This window comes from Malaclemys terrapin, chromosome 3 (assembly GCF_027887155.1).
Source record: "Malaclemys terrapin pileata isolate rMalTer1 chromosome 3, rMalTer1.hap1, whole genome shotgun sequence".
In the NCBI taxonomy this organism is placed as follows: Eukaryota; Metazoa; Chordata; order Testudines; family Emydidae; genus Malaclemys; species Malaclemys terrapin.
This window is the reverse complement of record NC_071507.1, coordinates 163,551,747-163,571,193: the sequence shown is the minus strand read 5'-3', so window position 1 is coordinate 163,571,193 and position 19,447 is coordinate 163,551,747. Positions and strand designations below refer to the sequence as shown.

General features: G+C 40.9%; 1 protein-coding gene across 1 annotated transcript; it reads right to left on the bottom strand.

Moving 5' to 3' along the window:
- Window positions 1–1,343: 1,343 nt before the first annotated feature.
- Window positions 1,344–17,967, bottom strand: GCM1 (glial cells missing transcription factor 1). Its single transcript, XM_054023641.1, has 6 exons — window positions 17,900–17,967; window positions 15,628–15,836; window positions 11,636–11,888; window positions 9,349–9,461; window positions 7,356–7,484; window positions 1,344–3,876 (listed from the first exon to the last, which is right to left on the bottom strand). The coding sequence occupies exons 2-6, from the start codon at window positions 15,724–15,726 to the stop codon at window positions 3,124–3,126; spliced, it is 1,347 nt and encodes a 448-aa protein (XP_053879616.1). The 5' UTR covers window positions 15,727–15,836; window positions 17,900–17,967; the 3' UTR covers window positions 1,344–3,123.
- Between the last annotated feature and the right edge of the window lie 1,480 nt (window positions 17,968–19,447).

Sequence of the window (19,447 nt, the reverse complement as noted above, 5' to 3'; positions counted from 1 at the left end):
TTGGCAGGATGTGTAATTTTTCCCCCTCAGCTGACTGGGAAAATGGCAAGGGCCACTCCTGATGTCAAAGTCCCTTTGTGGATCGAGGCTTTAGTCGCTCTGTGCCTCAGTTCCCCATGTAAATAATGGGGATAATGGAACTTTTACCTCACAGAGGTATCCTGAGGATAAATATATTAAAGATTATGAGGCACTCGTACTATGGTAGTAGGGGTCATGTAAGTACTTACAATAGAGTGATTCCCTCTAACAAATTGGTCCCTAGGGTCTCATCTTTAAATGCTGCGTAAGATTAAAAAGTTGTGAAAGATTTGTGCATCTATAAGATAGTCAGTCTGACTGTATGCAACATGTGACACACTGTTGTGGCAGTAGAGATGGTGTCTGTAATATCCTTAGAACAGCCCCTGTATAGTCCTGACCAGAACTTGCTTTGGAGCAACCAAAGAAGAGACTGCACCCCAAGAATCCATCCTATGTATTATACTGAGTCCAACGCATTCTTGGATAAGACTATGAGATTTCAGCACCGAGAGAGCATTCTTGCAACATAACCATGCTTAGTAAAGCTTAAATAGTAGTTCTGTAGCTCAGTGCTTTGATCTTAGGAGCACTCAGTAAGCTGGAACCTAGCATTGTCCCTGAAAAACACCCATGTCCCTCACCTCCTTGTATTTCTGCTGCCTGTATTTACTAACAATGTAGCCATCGCTGGCATCTTTAAAACAATTTTCTGTAAAAAGCAGTAAGTTGCAGAGGGCTTGTGCTGTGATGTTCCCTGGTGAATGTAATCCAAGCAGGTCTCTTCATGCTGCCTCTATTTCTATTGTCAGACCAATTTTAACATTTAGTATGTTTTGTTCTAGCTGCAGGACAAACATAGATTTTGCTCCCATTTTCACCACTGGACCCCTACAAGTGTGGGCAAATTTAAATTTACTTGCAACTAACTCTGAGGTAGTTGGCCAAGGAAATGTACGTTTCTTTTTGCAACATATGTCACTATTAAATGGTGCTTTACAAGGCTCACCCAAGGGACTCATATTTCCAGACCATGAGCCAAGTAATTGCAAAGTTGGCAGCGTAATGCTCCCAGGTACTGATCATACTGAAAGTGGTGTGATTGCCAGCCTAGAAGTATGGAAAGGCTGAGTGAATGGCTTGGGACTGGGAGCTTGCAGATCTGAGCAGACTTTGTGTGACTTTAGGAGAATCACTTCACTACTCCGTGCCTCAGTTTCCTCATCTGTAAAATAGGGTTAATAATACTTCCCTTCAGGCATCTTCTGAAATCCAAGTCTTTAATATTGTGATGCATTCTGAAAACATCAGATGGAAGGCACTGTATCAATACCAAGTATTAGCTATAGTAACAGTAGTACTACCGACTAAGCAAATTTAGAGGATCTGGCAAAGAACACAGGAACTGCAATACAGCATCAGACCAGTGGTTCTTTTAGCCCAGTATTCTGTCTCTGGCAAGGACCTGCACTAGAAGCTTTTGAAGAAGATTTCCGGCAGAAACAGTTATAGAATAACCAGCTCGAGAGAGAGAGCTCCTTCCTCACCCTCATCAATTAGTTGTTGGCTTATGTCTGAAGCAGGAGGGTTTATAACCCGTCTTAAATATTTTATCTTATTGAATATAAATGTGGCTATTGTCATTAATGAAACTTAGCATAGAAATCTTCAGTAGACTTGATGAATAATAAAAATAAAATTGCCAAATTATATGTTGGGGTGATAATGGGTGACAGACTAAGTAGGGAGGTTGCTGAATTAGCCAACACCTAAAAAGATGACTACCACACTGGGATATATATTAGATTTATACAACATACGTGGTCATGAAAGCTGCTGCAGACCCTTATATTTCACAAACTACAATATACATTTTGAAACATTCTATAAATATACTTTATCCTGCTCTTGTAAATGTCACTAAACTCCACCCTTACTGCTGATGGTATCATTTCCATAGCAACTAAAGTACCTCACAGTAGAAAAGGCAGAGAGAATCTAATGAAAGGAAACATGCAAACAAAAGACAAATGATTAGACTGAACCTGTTTGACAGACACCAAGTATTTCATGGTGTGGAGTACTATAACATGTTTACTGCCACTTATTTTGTAATATTCTTGACCCAGGCTAGTACCAATAAAAACTTTATGGCATCTCACATCATAACATATTGTCAGGGCATTGCTTGGAAGACTAGAGAGTAGAGATGAGCTCAAACTACAAAGTTTGGATCTGGATCCCAAAACCCAAGAGTGTTTGGATCCAGGGTTTTGGTTCAGCCCATTATATTAATAGGAGCCAGCCATGAAATGTGGATCTAGATCTGAACTTCCTCAGAGTATCTGGGTCCAGAGCAGTCTCTTCTAGTGATTACTGCTAAGTTCCAACTTTGTCCAGAGCTTTGAAATACTGTACACTTTGCTGTGGAATGGAGAACAGTGAAACGGAATCCAAAGAGCAACAGAGATTATATAGCTGCTGAAAAGATACATGCTCCAAGGGAAGTTTAAAGAAATTTGCCAAAATTTTCAAAGTTGGTCACCTAACGGTAGGCAGCAAAACCCATATTTAGGCACCTACATACTTGGCTTGATTTTTCATGAGTGGTGCCCTCTGATAGCTCTCATTAAAATCAAGTTTGCATAATTTAAATGTGGAGTAGAATAAGGGACATACATATTCAAGGACTGTTGCAGCCTTAAACTAAAAGTAGGGCATGTTTTGCAAAAATAAAATGGCTAAGGTTAAGAACAATTCAAGGGTGACAGGAGAGATCAGTGAGGCTCCATGAATGGACATGTCCACAAACAGGGAGTAGATACACCCCAGGGAATGATGTAGGGGATAAAATGAACTGGTATTGATTATGGCTCCCCTGTCCTGCTGCACAGGGGAGATGAGAGGCCTGCAGGGAGGTGCAGGGTGGCTGTGCTCCCTAAGACTGCTTATCTACCCCCTGCACAGTCTTTTATGCCCATGTAGAGTGAGGGGTAGAAGGCTGCCCAATCAGAAAGGTAGCATTTTACATCCACGTTACACAGAGCAGAGAATCAGGCCCACTTTTACAGGTACAGGGAAGAGGGGAAATGATAAACACGATCATCGTAAAGGATAGAGACTAAAAATCATTTCATTGTTGCAGTAATCCAGATTGGTGTATTTTCTTTCTTCTTCAAAGTCCCATTCGTTTCCTTTCGTGAGTGGCGAAGGCTGTTGATGGTGATGTGCAGAATTCATAATGAGGTAGGGATCCTCCGAAGAGAGATGGTAGAAAGAGGAAGGGATGTAGCTGCTGTTGTAATTCACATGCAATTTCCCTTCATAAAAATCATCTCCAGACAGGCCTGGGTTAGGCCTGGAAGGATGGTAGCCAGCCTTTGTTGTAGGTGGTATATTGGGAACATGTTGGATACTGGAGACCATACAGTTTTGTGAAGAAACAATTTCACAATGCAGATCAGCCAAAGATAAAGTAGAACCATTGCAACACTTGTCAGTACATGGATTCCTTTCTAGGGTAGTGTTCTTATTCCAGGGTTGTGGCTCTTCATAGTCAGTATACACATTGCACACAGAAGGTCCAGACAGGTCTCTGCTGTCATGCTCCCTGCTGCCAATTTCTTTGCACTTCTCATAGTATTTGTTAGATCCTATGTCCTGAGAGTGTTCTGTTAGGTAAGGGGATCTTCCAAAACCATAGTTTTTAGCAAGAGACAAACAGTTATTTATTATTTGCTCTTGAGGGTTTTTGTCTATTAAATGTCCATTAAAACTACAGGGTGATACGTAGTTTTCCTGATTGGAAAGAAGTAAAGGCCAAGCTTCTTGACTTTGCATCTCACCTGTCAGGGACTTAAGAAAGAAAAATAAAATTTAATAATTAACTCAACAAAACAAACAAAAAAGAAAAAGAAACCCTTATAACTAACCCAGACCAATTAATACTCTTAATGTAAACAATAAAACAGATCTAGTCAGAGTACCAAAGGTATCTGAGTTAATATTTCTTCTCTCCTTGCATTATGTTAATGTTGTGCATCGTAATGGTGAATCTTAGTAGGCTGATGGTACAGTATAAGAGAAATTTAAAATGGAAAGAAACCCATCCAAGTCTGGTGTCTCTTCCTTTGAATTTGTGTCTGTTTCTTCATAATAGAGGAGCACGGTTGGGGCCCCAAATGATAAACAGCAAAGGAAAGTCATAGTTCAGAGAAAGAAGAAGGATGGCCCTGGTTTTCAGATGATAGTCTGCAGGGCCGGCTCCAGGGTTTTTGCCGCCCCAAGCGGCGCCCAAAAAAAAAAAGCCGCAATCGCGATCTGTGGCGGCAATTCAGCGGGAGGTCCTTTGCTCCGAGCGGGAGTGAGGGACTGTCCGCCGAATTGCCGCCGAATAGCTGGACGTGCCGTCCCTCTCCGGAGTGGCCGCCCCAAGCACCTGCTTGGCAAGCTGGTGCCTGGAGCCGGCCCTGCTAGTCTGGGACTTTTAAGACTTGGGTTCTCTTCTCTGACACAGACTTCCCGTGTAACCTTGGGCAAGTCACACAATCACTCTGCCCTGTCTGTAAAATGGAGATAATAGTACTATATGGGTGTTGTGAAAATAAATATATTAAAGGTGGAGTGCTCAGATGCTATGCTGATGGGGGCCATATAAGTCTCACAGATAGTTCAGCCTCCAAAGTCCTTCCAAAGGCTTACTAGAAAATGTACCTTGAAGTGAATACTAGAGTCTATCGAAATAATACTCATTAATGAAATTGCTGTTTTAATAGATTTACTATCACAGAGGATAATTTACTTATTTCTGTGGAGATTTGCTGCAATTGGATAGGATGGTTTTTTTTTTTAATGGTTGTTACATTTTAAGTTGATTTTTTTTACTCCAATAAATGATTCTTCAGACATTTGTAAAAGTATTTCCCTTTATTTTCAGTTGACATTTTTATTTCTTTAAAATTCAGAGCTTCACGAATGTCAGTTTCATTCAATGAAGGCGCAGCACACTGGAAGTATTCTGCTAAGCATAGTTTCTGGGTATTTTGCAATCTCTTTAAATACTCTAATTATTGGATTATAATTTTACAAGGTTTAATTCCTTGCAGAACACCTTCTTTTTATGTACATTTAATGATTAGTGCTTACAGTCCTCTGTTCTTTGTCATTTTACTTTTGCATCCTTTTAATTATTGCAACGTTATGACTAGATGGACCCAGCCGCAGTAAAATTCCCTTCACATATTCTGGAACTATCTGTATGAAGAAATTCCACTGACTGTACATTCTTTAGGGCCCAGCCCTGCCTTAGTTAAAGACCAGCTGATGCCATATGGAAAAGTTTGAAAACAGTCTATTGAAAATTATTCTATTTCTAGATCATATATTGTCTATGGTTCTCCTTCCAGGCATGATATAATAAGACCTATTATTTGAGAGTTTTTTCTGCTTCAGCAAATTCTTCTTCATCTGCAGTCAAAATCTTCTGTGACCCACAACTAGTTGTTGTGGGAATTATCAATCTGTAACAAGGGATCATGATTTCAGGGAAAGAAAAAGCTGAGAAATAAATGAGCTTGAGAGAAACTGAGCCAAATTATAATTGGAGCAGTTATACTGATTTACACCAGCTGAGGATCTATCCCAAACAACATGTATTTATGGAGTCTTGGGCGCAAACTCTCATTGACTTTAATGGGAGAAGAATTGAGAAGTGGACAATGGGAGTTTTGCCTGAATTAGAATATCAGAATCAGGCACACAGGAAAAATGGCAAAGGGGACCCAATCTTGTTACATGGGGGAAGAACTGCACCTATGCAAATAAGGACAGACTTGAAACCATATGAGAATAGCTGTTGGCTCATTGGCTTTTTCAAAAGTTCAGGTCCCCTTGTTCTTGTATCAGACATTAGCTGCCATAGCAATGCATCATGTATTCGCTACCTGGTTCCTCAGAAGTCAGTATCTCCCACGGAGAATCACTCTTGAGCTCCACTTTCTCACACCCTCCCAGCATATTTTCACTAAAAGTCACTTAGATCTTCCACATTGTTGTTTCATTCTGGTTGGTTTAACCTCCGCTCAGAGCCGGTTCCAGGCACCAGCTTAACAAGCAGGTGCATGGGGCGGCCAAGGGAGAGGGGCGGCACCTGCGGCAATTCGGGGGCGGCAGGTCCCTCACTCCCTCTCGGAGCGAAGGACCTGCCGCTGAACTGCTGCCACCGATCGGCGGCTCTTTTTTTTTTTTTTTTGCTTGGGGCGGCAGAAATGCTGGAGCCAGCCCTGCCTCTGCTGTTCTATCTTTGACTCATTCCTTGGACCTTCAAGGATTCTATGATTCCCCACACATTCACACAGAACAGAGAGATCGGTGGGTAGTTAGCCCCCTCTGAAAATCATTAATACCTTCCTTCAGCAGCCAGAAGAAGCCTCAATATCAAGCGCACCAACCTGTGGTAAGTGTCACTGTCTTCCGTCCACCAAACGGCAGATGCAGCTGGGTACTTGTGATATAAAAGTACCTGTAATGTGACCTCTCTCAAAGAATGCTGATAAATTCACACCAGGGATAGCTCTGCTGACCAACCTGATTTCCTTACTTGGGGCTGGATTAGTCATGAGATCTGTGCATGGATGCTACCCTCTGTCCGTGTGATTCTCACCCTTTCCTCACAGTCAGGACAGGGAAAAGCCATCTCTGTATCATCCTCCTCTTGGCTCTGTGGAGAACTCTCCATGGGTCTAGAAATGCTCATGTGGGAAGGGGCCTAGAAAGGACTAAGCATGAAGGATGCACATTATCCCTCACCAACCGTGCGGAATTCATAGAAACTGAACTCAAGCTAAGGCGGCATTAACTTTTCTGTGATGGCCCTTCGACATCATTGGTAGGACCTACATAGCAAGTGGGGAATGTCTGGCAGTACAACTCCCATTTGGAGTAGTATGGCAGCTAGATGGTGGTGGAAGGGAACCTGGAGCTACTGCACAGCCTACACATGGATAATCCTATGCCTGTAGTGAATCCTTGATATCTACACATCATGGGGATTTGCAGGTTATTTTGATAAAACTCCAGCTCATTCTGCAGGGTGAGAGTCCCCACAACACAACAATCTGGAGAGAGTTCTGAGGGGAAAGCTGCAGTGACAGATGTCTCCTCTCCTGTGGGCTTTTCTAAGGGAGGGGAAAATCTGGCCATAGTGTTTATTCAGTGGTAGGCAAGCCAAGGTTGCTGACTCCCACACCCAAGGTCCAGGTAACCTGAGCAGCATGGCACATAGGACAAGAAACTGTTGAGCCCTCTGTATTTTGTATATTCATAATAAAAGTTACCTCAACCTCCCGGCATCTTTTTAGTCTTGGAGAGGTGGGAGAAACAGCTGTCTGTGATTTCTGTATTGATCTTCTTGCTTCTGCTTCTAGTTTTGTTTCTGGCCTGGGATGATCATGGGCCCCCTTAGACTTTAAAAAGGAATGGGGTAAGTTCAAGTTAAAAACAGAGCCCAAGCAGTAACTTTAGGAGTTCAGCACTTAAGGTACGTATTTAAAATCCACGTATGGGCTGCGTGGCCCAGTGGGTTAGAGCCTTTCACCTCACATGGTATATTCAACTCAGCAAAACGGAATAGGGTGGTCTGCTGATGATGGACATTTGCAGAAATCACAAAATCATTGCACAACATTTACAGCTAGGGATCTTCTCAATGGAGCCCGGACTTGCAGGGTTGCTGCCAGTCAGAGCTAAGGTGTGTGGGGAAACTTCCCTCTCTGTAATGTGTGAGAGAAGCCAGTTCCATTAGTTCTTTAATGAATGACATGCGTCTGACGAAGTGGGTATTCACTCATGAAAGCTTGTGCTCCAATACATCTGTTAGGTTATAAGGTGCCACGGGACTCTTTGTTGCTTCTTAACACACACATCTTTCAAAACTAAGAATCTCTGTGTGTGTGTGTGTGTGTGTGTGTGTGTGTGTGTGTATATATATATATGGTATGATTAATCAGAAAATTAATTTCCACCTCTATTTCTTTGAGAATTAACTTGATATAAGCATGTTTGTAAATACAATGTGTTAGTTATTAAAATGAAATATGTTTGGCCAGGTCCCCAGGAAGTGCAAAGACCTGGAGGAGAGTCCAGAACTTAGCCTTGGACTTAAGAGACATGGGTTCAATTCCCTATTCTGCCGCAGTTTTCCTCTGCGACCTTAGGCAAGTCACTTAGCTTCTCTGTGCCTCAATTCCCCATCTGTAAAATATGGATAATAGCACTACCTTGCCACACAGGGTAGTGTTGTCAGGACAAATATGTTAAACATTGTGAGGTGCTCAAAAACTATGGTAATGGGAGTATCAGTACTTACAAAAAACCAAAACAACCCCCCTTCCAAATTTCCAAAAGGGTCATAGTAAAGCTTTAAAAAAAAAATCTGTTTATACCAGTCAAGATCTGGCCCATTATCTAACTGTTGGGGCAATTGGTACTAAATGCTAAAGAAGTATAGTGTATATATGATGGGCTACCACAGACACATGCTTAAGTATGACTCCTTACTGCTCTCAGGCTAGGTCTATACTACCCGCCTGAATCGGCGGGTAGAAATCGACCCCCCGACGGGACGCGACAATCGATCCCCGAATCGGCGCTCTTACTCCACCAGCGGAGGTGGTAGTAAGCGCCGCCGACAGAAAGCCGCAGAAGTCGATTTTGCCGCCGTCCTCACAACGGGGTAAGTCGGCTGCGATACGTCGAATTCAGCTACGCTATTCACGTAGCTGAATTTGCGTATCTTAAATCGACTCCCCCCTGTAGTGTAGATGTACCCTAAGAAATCCTTATTCCTGGATGGTGCATTCTGGGAAGGACATAACAGCAAAATAGCATTTCTGAAGCTGTAAGGGTCAGGGCTTTGTCCTATACTTTAGACTATGTCTGCACTGCAGCTGGGAGAGCATCTCCCTCCCTGCTCTAGCTAGCACACTAAAAATAGCAGTGTGGATGTTAAGTACAAGCCTGTCTGACACACAACCCTCCCCTCCCCACCCCCCCGGCCCATACTCGAGTGGCTAGGCTGTGCTGACACCTGTATCATAACATCTACACTGTTATTTTTAGTGCACTGGCTCAAGCAGATCTAGGCCATGTCTGTCTACCCGGGCTGGGAAGCACACTCCCAGTTGCAGTGTAGACTTGCCCTCATAGGTATGATGCATTACAAAGTAATGATAATATAGGATTCTTATTAGGTAGGACAAATAAATGTCTTTAGCTAATTTGATTCAATACCTTTTTAAATTGGTCTGGATAAAACTGTTTTACACCAACCTGAAAAAATATGAATGGCCCTTCATGCCTCCAGAAGTTGGTGACAGGGTACCCACCATGGCCTCGACAGGAAATAAGCTTTAAAGGTCCACTGCAGTTTGGACAGCATTTCCCTGTAACAAGGATAGGAGGATACATTTGCATCTGTGCAGGGGATCTAGCAGTCAGATGAATCCAATCTGTGAGAATGGTTCATTTGGAGTGGATTGTTACCTTATGGTGCTTGTGTGCTCAAAAGATGCATTGAGTAGAGCTGTGCAAAAAATCCTTTCATACATATAGAAAATCAAACACTGGCAAAGAATGACCTTTCTCCTGTTTTATAGTTCAAGGTGACCTGCAAAGGATATTTTTAAAAAGTGTACTTTTTTGCACTTAGTTTGGTTTTTTTATTGAAGTATAAAAAAAGGGCTGAAAGACTGGGCAATAAGGGTTTTGGTCTTCTGATTGTTTTTCAACTTAGAAGTAGGCCTGGTTAAAAAAATTTTGATAGACGTTTTCCACTGGAAAATGCTGATTCAATACAATAAACATTTTGCCAAACTGCACCAATTTCATCAAAAGGTCCAATGAAAAATTATCATAAGAACCGCCACACTCGGTCAGATCAATGGTCCATCTAGCCCAGTATCCTGTCTTCCAACAGTGGCCAATGCCAGGTACGTCAGAGGGAATGAACAGAACAGGCAATTATCGAGTGATCCCTTGGATCCACTCCCAGATTCTGGCAAACAGAGCCAGGGACATTCAGAGCATGGGGTTGCATCCCTGACCATCTTGGCTAATAGACCTATCCTCCATGAACTTATCTAGTTCTTTTTTGGAACCCTGTTATAGTTTGGCCTTCACAACATCCCCTGGCAATAAGTTCCACAGGTTAACTGTGCATTCAAGTGCCTTGTTTCAACTTTATCATTTCAACTAATATAATATATTCTGAATGATAAAGTTGAAACAAAGTACTTCAACCTTATCAAAACAAAAAGTTTCGATCAGGTCATTTAGATAGTTCTGTAACCAATTATTTTGGCAATTCTGTTTTGTGGGAAATTTAGAAATGTTAACTTTTCATTGCGATTTGGGATGAAAGGAAATTTTGAAATGCCAGAATTTCCTGAGGAATGGAAATGCCAAATTTCAACCAGCTCTATTTTGAAATATCAGGAATTTCAAGTCTGATCTACCCTGGTTTGGCTGTGGGACCTACGTGAGAGCTCAGGGATGTTTATTATGGACTCCAACACTTCAACTAGATTAGGCAGAATTTGATTTTTTTTTTTTTAATAAATTTCAGTGGATAATATAAATGTTTATTTTTAAGCACTTACATTTTTTTTTAATTGATTTAAATTTTCACAGTTGTGCAAAATTATCAGGGGGATAACATCACATGTAAAAATATGCTAAGTAAATATCCTTAAACCAAACTCTAGTAAGTTCTCAACCATCATTTTTCTTACTTTGCCTATCTGTAAGTTTTGATTATTATGGAAGGATTTTTTTGTCAATTAATATGTGCACTGTGATATTAATGTTTACTGACATTTACCAATAAAATTTAATCCTTCCAAGTCTAACTTTAACTGAAGTCTTTAACAAAATCTTCCTTTATACAAAATGTTCATTAGTCACGGTTAACAAAACCAAACAATCATAAAGAATTTTAACAAGTCTAGCTAAAAATCTCTTCCCTTCTCAATTACTCAAGTTTTGATCACTCAGCTTTTGTGCTGTCACGTTTTCAGCAATTTTCCAGTCATCATAGAGTCTTCCAGCATAGACGGGCTGAATTTCTAACACCGACACAAGTAAAAAAACCCAAATACTTTTTCTTTAGAAAAATATTATTTCTGCATCATAAAAAAATCAACTCATTTTTTTTTCCTTTGGAGGTCACCTTTAAGTAAAAATATTTCCTCACCTTTAAGTGAGGTTCCTGTGCAGATTAATATATTAGGAACTCATCGTACCAAGCTGGATATCAAGCCTTAGCTAAAGCAAAATAGACAGTATATGCTGATTTTTAAGACTAGCCAGGCTGCAAAAGAAAGTTTTGAGAAGCCAAATCAGTAAAAATAAAAAGGAATCAGTACTCATTAGAATTCTCTTGAAATATGCAAGTTGTATTTAATAATAGGGAATACTGTTGCAATGGCAGTGGGAAGGACTGGATGATGCAATTAGTCTTTTCCATCTCTAATTTCTATGATATTATAATAATTTATTAACTAGGGTATTAATAAGAGAACCAGGGCAGGTGTTGCCATTTCCACATAGCCATACTTACGTTGCTGTTTTTGCCTGGCTTTATCACATATGGCTGGTCTCAGATATATCTTCCTCCCATCTGCAGCTGAGCAGTCATTGCCGCAGACCACTACCCCAAGGCAGGACTTTTTTAAGATGCGAGAGTTGTGGTTATTGGTGTTTCTCATTGCCCAGCTACTCAGGTGCCTCTGAGCATTTTTATCATCCGAGCTATAGATATGCTTTACATAGGAATCTGGCCATTCCTGAAACCAATCTGTTTGTTTCACATCCTGTTAAGAACCCAAAGAATGCCACATTTTAGCCAAGGAAAGAAAGTAGTTTCTCAATATGAGGACAATAGGCTAGATCCTTGTCACTCTGGCAGTGTGTAGCAGGCCCAAATCCAGACTAGCCAGTAACAGGAGGATTCCTTCAGTATAGGCTTGGGGGATGGCTGGGGAAAGGGACTGTGCTACAGTTCCCCTTTGCTCCAATGATCTGACCACCTGCCAGAACAGCCCTTTGGCCTTCAGGCTGCTCTAACTCATTCCAAGGCCCAGCCAGGTGCAAAGCAGCCTCCAGAGTGGAAGGTGAGGTGGCAAGTGACTTTAAGCCACCTACTTTAAATGAAGTACCCTACACTGCCATCAAACCAGCAATTACTAGCTGGTTAATTTCTTGTATGCTCCAGGGCCTACTTCACCATTACTATCATTAAAGATGGGCCTGTGCTGCAAAGTTTGGAAGTGGAGACAAGCGTTCGGTTTGGGTTTGGGTTAGCCCCCCCCCCAATACAGCATTTCAGTCAGACCTTATTTTTCTATTAGCGGTTGAGCCAAAATCTATATTGTAACCAACACATATAAAACTACACAAACAGAATGACATTTTAGCAAGGGGCCAGCCAGACAATGGCTACAGTTAGTAAAAGAAGGAAATGTAAATAGGTTATAAAGAACCAAACAAACACTCTGATGCCTTAATGGGAAATAGATTGGTGACAACATGAACTAGTCTCAGCAAAGCACTGTTTTCTTTTCTTGAGCATAATGAAAGCAAAGAAAGGAGAAAAGGTCAAAGGAGACTGAGATCCACGAAAGCAGTACAGAAGCACCTTGCTAATTTGCACTGGCTGGGAGATCTATTGTGAGAGACTAGCATCAGGGATATTTCCTTGCCATCCCTGTGAAAAACTACCCAAGTTTGACAAGTTCTGTTCCTTTGAAAAATCTTGATTCTAGACCTGGACAGAAATTTTCTGAGAAATCTGAGTTTAATCAGCTCAGCAGAGCAAAACATTTCACTGAATCTATTACAGATTTGATGAAACTTTACTCAAAACCTGGTTTCCTGGCTGGCTGCTGGGGAACCCATGTTCTGGGGCAGCCCCACCATGCAGACTGCCCTGTGCTGGGGATTGCAGGGTTTCCAGGCTCCCCTTTCCACAGAGAGCCTGGCAGCTCCAAAAGCCCCAATCACAAAAGCCCAGAAGCCCTAAGCCTAGCACCCCCAGCTGGAGCTCTCAGGGCTGTTATGCTCCCCCCATTTGCAGCAGCACTGCCCATCTCTCTGCCTTGGAGCAGGAAGCATAGAACTCTGCAAGCCTGAGCTCCAGCTCGGGATCTAGGACAACCCCATCATGGCAGGTTTCAAGGTGCCCTGACTCTAGAGACAGCTCAGCTAGCAGATTCAGAGCCTGGAAGCCCTGTGAACCCCACTCAAGGTAAGTTAATCTATTCCTGTTTCAAAGTCAGGTATGTCAAAGCTCACTATAGAACTTTTAGTGTGCAGTAGCAGGGTTCATATGGACACTTAGTGTGCCGCAGGCTCATTTGGGGTGGATTTATACCCCAGCTTTTTGTGAATTATATATTGTGTAGATAAGTTCTCAGGTCTTCCAGGCTGCCTGCTGCAGAATTGGGTACCTGAAAGTCCTGCGTCAGGCTTCCAGTGTTCATGGCTGCCGCTGGGCAGCTCTTCCATACAGACAACTTCATGCTGGGGGGCCCAAGGTTTTCAGATTCCCAGGCCAGCTGGCTCCCTGGTCTATCGGACATCTGAGTAGGTAGCCAGGGTGCCAACTGGCCCAGGAATCTGGAATCCCTGGGGTCCCCAGCACTGTGACAATCTACATGGTGGTGCTGCCCTGGACCAGCAGACCCTGCGAGCCCAGATAGCTGCTGAATAAAAGTGAGATTCTGCTGCTAACAGCAGTGAAACTGACAAGAATGTCAATTTCACATATTTAATTTTGGAAGTATTATGGTTCGGTGCTTCCAAAATGAAAGTTTTCAGGTTTTGTGGATGCAAAAAGAATTTGGTATAATTGTTTTTGATTCAGTTCAGAACAAAAAACAAATTGCAAAATACCAAAAATTTTTGGGAACTGAAAATCCTGAGTTATGGCCAGCTCTACTCAGTTCACACATGCTCAGTAGAGACTTGTTAGAGTTTGGCAGCTAAATTCTCTGAAGATTTAATCTGCACTGTGCATGTTCCAGCCCAGGAATCCAATGGCTGATAAATAATCTCCCAGAAATCACTGCTTCCAGCTGCTGGGAGCTGCTGTGGCTCCAGGCTTGGGAACTGAGAACAGGGAGACCATTTCTTCTATGCTCTCTGTGCTCCATCTGCTGGCTCCTAGGCAGTGTGGAGGTCAAATCTGCCTGATTCGAATGCAGATGGGACAAGAGACGGACCTACAGGAGGAGGTCCAGTGGCGGCAGTAGATTTGGACAAGGAGTCTTTGGTGTGGAAGGGGCACTGAGACAAGGAGCCTGGGTAGGGAGGGTGATTGTGAGTGAGAGCCAAGGTGGGGAGACAGATTGGATGAGGAGTTGAGGTTGCGTGTGTGAGGGACTGAGTTGGCTTGATAAGGAGACTGGGTCAAGGAGCCTAGCGAATATCAGGGTCAAGGAGCCTAGCGAATATCAGGATGAGAAGCTCAGGAAGGGAGATCGAGACTTGATGCTGATATAGTGGAAGATTGGGACTCAGAAGGGGAGCATGAGGAGGGAAACTGGGACTGGGATAAAGAGCTTGGGGGTCACCATTCATCAGCTGTCAACACATATCTCTTATACCTCCAGCCAAAGTGTGCATCTCATGCCCTACTAGTAGCTGGTCCACATACAGGATGACAACCAGCTAGTGTCCTCTGTTACTCTGTTAGCTCAAGTTGCAGAGGCTTGGGTCTAAATGTTCCAACAGTGCTGATGACCCATGTTAGTGTCAAGATGTTGCCACTTACTGGAGTTTCACTTTTTTCAGTTTGCTTTTTAAAAAAACCTAAAAAACTACACACATACAAAACTACATTAAAAGAACTTTAAGGCTGCAAAGTTTCTGGGTACGTAGCTTGAATCTGGGCTCTGATTTGCAGAAGTGTTAAGAACTCACATCTGCAACTGAAAGCAGTGGCATCTGTGCTTTTTGAAAATATAAAATGCTATATAATGCAAAGTACTCTGAAAAATTAAATCGTAGGTATCGCAAATTGGACACCCAAAGTTACTGGGCACTTTTGACCTTAATCTCTGTGCCTCAGGTACCATCTGTAAAATGGGATAAAATACCATCCACTCGCCTCACTGTTGTTAAAAAAATTCACTAGTGTTTGTGCAGCACTCATATTATAGTCCTACTACACCCATGAAAAAATTAATAATTGTGTGTTCAAAGCACATTTGAATGATATGCAGTAAATAAGACATTCAAGAGAGAGGACAAAATAAAATATTGAATAGCTGCATCATCCAACTAGTGAACTAGAAAGCTAGTGAAACTATAGTATCACTATTACTTCTAACACAGCTCTTTCAGGTGTATAATTCAAGGATAAATGTATGAATGCTTAAGTGTTTTACTGAATAATTTTCTAGCTGTTCAACAAAATGTCTCATTTTGCCATCTACACCAGGGATACCAGGAAAGTGGCAAACAAGGAAAGATGATAAAATATGGATGTTTCAGAAGGTATTCCATGATTGGCTGAACTTCTAAAATACCTTCTAAAACAAACACACGTACCTGAGGCAGTTTGATGTCATTGATATCCCAGCTTGTCATTTCTCCACTTTGAGAAGTAGAGTCCTCCTGGTCCATAATATCATCTGCAGCTTTCAGCATTTCTGAATTCCTTCCCAAACTTAGCAAGCAAATCTCCACTGCCTTCTTTTGAAGTTAACTAGCTGTCACCACTCTCAGGCAGTTTACAATGAGGAACCTGTTTCCTGAAGCTAAACGATAGAGAGGCTGCCCATTAAAGATAAAAATCAGTGTTCTTCTGCCAGAAAAACTTGTTCCATTAAAAGTTTTGCAAGCAGACAAAGCAATGGAAAATATAGCTTAGAGATAGAATGTGATCTGAAGGAGACATCATTAACTGAAAGCACACCAAGAGTTTATTGACCGTTTTGTTTTGCTCATTCTCCGTTTAGACCAAATTTATGTTCATGTAACTCCACTCCCATACCTCTTTGTAAGTGAGATCAGAATCAGGCCCTATATTTTCAGAGCCAAAATGACTGAGAAGCTCAGCACTTGCTAAGGCCTCTTTTTTCTTGTTGGTTACACAATAGGATTTTCTCATACTGTGCATTACAAAGGTAAGGTGCAATAGGTGACTCTGTCATGGCTAGGTGACCAGATGTCCCGATTTTATAGGGACAGTCCCGATATTTGGGACTTTGTCTTATATAGGCGCCTATTGCCCCCCACCCCCGTCCCGATTTTTCACACTAGTTATGTCATTTAAATTGAAATGGTTCTCGGTCATTTCAAAAATTGCACGCACCTCTGAGACCCCATCAGTTACAAAAAGGGATGGAACTGGGCAGGCTTCATGCATTTTCCTATCTCAACTAGCAGACAAACGGAAGAAAATTTGGTATGTTAGTTAAAAATTATTGTGGGCATCCCATACACTTCACATGTCATTCCTTATGCTTTCCAGTCATAATTTCAGTATCAGCTAAGCATAGCACTACAACAGCAGTGTGCACACGCATAAAAAAGTTCTTTTTTTCTTGAGTGAAATCATTATTATTTCTGAGAGAGAAGGTAAATCTGAAAAGTATCAGCTGGATCTTCAGTGGAGTTACTTTGATTTACACCAGCTAAGGATCAGATGCAGCGTGCTGAGTGGTCAAATATATAACATATATAGCATCATAATGTATTAGGCAGTTTGTCCAGTAACTGGAATAGGGAACTGGGAGCCATTATTTTATTATTATTATTGGCTATGCAAGTGACAAGATCTTGGAGAGGTGCCTCAGTTTAGTCTGATAATACTTCACAGGATTGTTATGGGGCTCAGTGAACATTTGTAAACCATGTTGAGATCCATGGATGAAAGGTACCATAAACAGTATATTCAAAGTATTACTTCCCAATAAGTAAATCAGAACATATCAATGGTAAAACAATAAGGGAATTGCAGAGTACTGTGATCAGATATTCAGAGCAAAATGCATGCAGAAAGACACTAAACATGACACTTGGGATTTAACATTAATTGCTTAGTGATCTGAATTGGCAATTTAATTCTTACTAGGCAACTAAGTCATTTTTGCTCCTGAAAAGATGTTATCAGAATGATCTTATTCCAGGAAAAGCTGCTTTACTACATAGAACATACATAAGGCTATAGAAAACATCAGGTCTTCATATACTCTCATATTACACCATGAGGGCTAATATAGTCACCGCTGCAGACAGGGACAGTAACATTAGAACAGACAATCTAAAATGTAAGTTGCATTGGAAAGCTGTGTTGAATTTATGAAACAAATTACCCTGGAATATTAAATGACCTGTTATATAATTCAGAAAGACATTCCAAATCTTTTTTCAATTATTTTTCAAAATGAACTGGCTTGAAAATTGATTTTTAATTCCTTTCTTCATAAGAATTAATCATTCACAATTTATAGTGGAGCATTTTCCTTTTATATTGGCTTGCCAAAAAAAAAAAAGCATAATTAAACATTACTTTAAAATTCAGTGAATGACAAACGATGGCTGGTTAATACAGCATAGAAGACAGTTGCAGAGAACCATGTTTGTACAATTAGGTGTTGGTATGGACTGAAATACTTGCAAAACTTCTAGTAATTGAATTGCACGGTGGCTTTCAAATTATTTTGATTGCTATTTGTTTATCTTCTTACTGGAGTATATCAACTTTACAAAATCTAAATTTTACTTTATGGCAAATAAGTTTGTATCCTTCTGTTTTTTTTTTTTAAAAGCAATCCTCTTAGTCAACCACCAGTTAGAACTTCTATGGCAATCTTACCTCCTTAACGCCTTATGTGGATGAAACTGATGTAGTGTCATCTGAATGAAGAGATTCTTTGAGGGCAGAGCTCTCAGGCTTCAATCACTTACTAAGTCTCAGTAGCTGTACTCTATTCCGTGATCAGATACTATATGCTAATGTACTCTGGCTGCTATCCAATCAAAACTTAGATGTTCACAGCCAGAGACAGGTAAGAAAACTTGTAAAGAGTCCTATACATTAACTCATTTACAGCATTAGTAGGATGGGAGGTTGGGATCTGACTTCCAGCTCATATTGTTCCTCACATAAATTGTACCACATTCCCTTAAATATTCAGATAGTCAGTCTGTTTTTGTGTGTGATAGAATGCCAACAGTAAGGTAGCAAAATTTGCAGATGACAAAAAGTTATTCAGGTTAGTCAAGACCAGAGAGGATTGTGCTGAAATTCAGAGGAAGGTAAATGGATGACACAATGGCAAATTAAGTTTAATGTTGATAAACAAAGTAATTCACATTGCAGGGAAATATCTAAATATTTAATATACACACCTTACAGGGTTCTAAATTAATGGTATCAGCTCAGGAAAGGGACTAGAGGATCACTGTGAACAGCTCAGTGATGACTTCTGTTCAACAGTCAAAAAAGCAAACAAGATGTGAGGATACGTAAGGAATGGGGTGAAGAATAATACAGAAAATATTATAATACCATTGTATAAACCAATGCTGTGGTCTCATCTAGAATACTGTGTAGTACTGGTTTCATCTCAAAAAGGATATTGTATAATGAGGAGGGGTTCAGAAAAATAAAACAAATAGGGGCACGGGAAAACTCTCTTCATAAAAGATTGGAAAAACTGAGATTGTTTATTTCAGCAAGAAGATGAATAAGAGGGGATATAATAAAAGTGTATAAAATAGTGAAAAGTAAAGAGACATTAGAACAGAAGTTCCCAGTCTCTCTTACAACTCAAGAACAAGAGGACATTCAATGAAATTAAACACGATAAATTCAAAAATTGAGAAAAGGAAATACTTTTTTGTGCAATGCATAATTAGACTGGAACTCATTGCTACAGGATGTTGTTGAGATGAAAAATGTAGCAAGATTTTAAAAGGGAATGAATATGGCTAACAATAACCAGTGTTATAATAGTTAATATGAACATCTGTGGAACATCTAAGAGAAGCTAACAGACATTTTGGAAGAGATATTTAAACCTCGTGGTTCAGTGTTTAAGCCAATCTTTAACTCCTAAAGGAGCTTTCTTGTATCTGCCTCTGAACTATCTGGCCACTGTTGGAGACAGGACAGTGGATTAGATGGACCTTGAGTCTGATTCAGACTGGCAACTCCTATGTTACTACATACACACTAATTCAATGCAATTTGTGTTTCATTGTTTGGAAGGACACTCTTTAAACCCATAGCCACAGCAAATCTCAGGGTGATGGGGTGATGTCATGATAGAGGGTCTACTACCGACAACCAAATCAGGAAGAGGTGGGGGATGAGGCATTTCTAGAACAAATAACAGAAATACTGAAAACATAAGAGTTG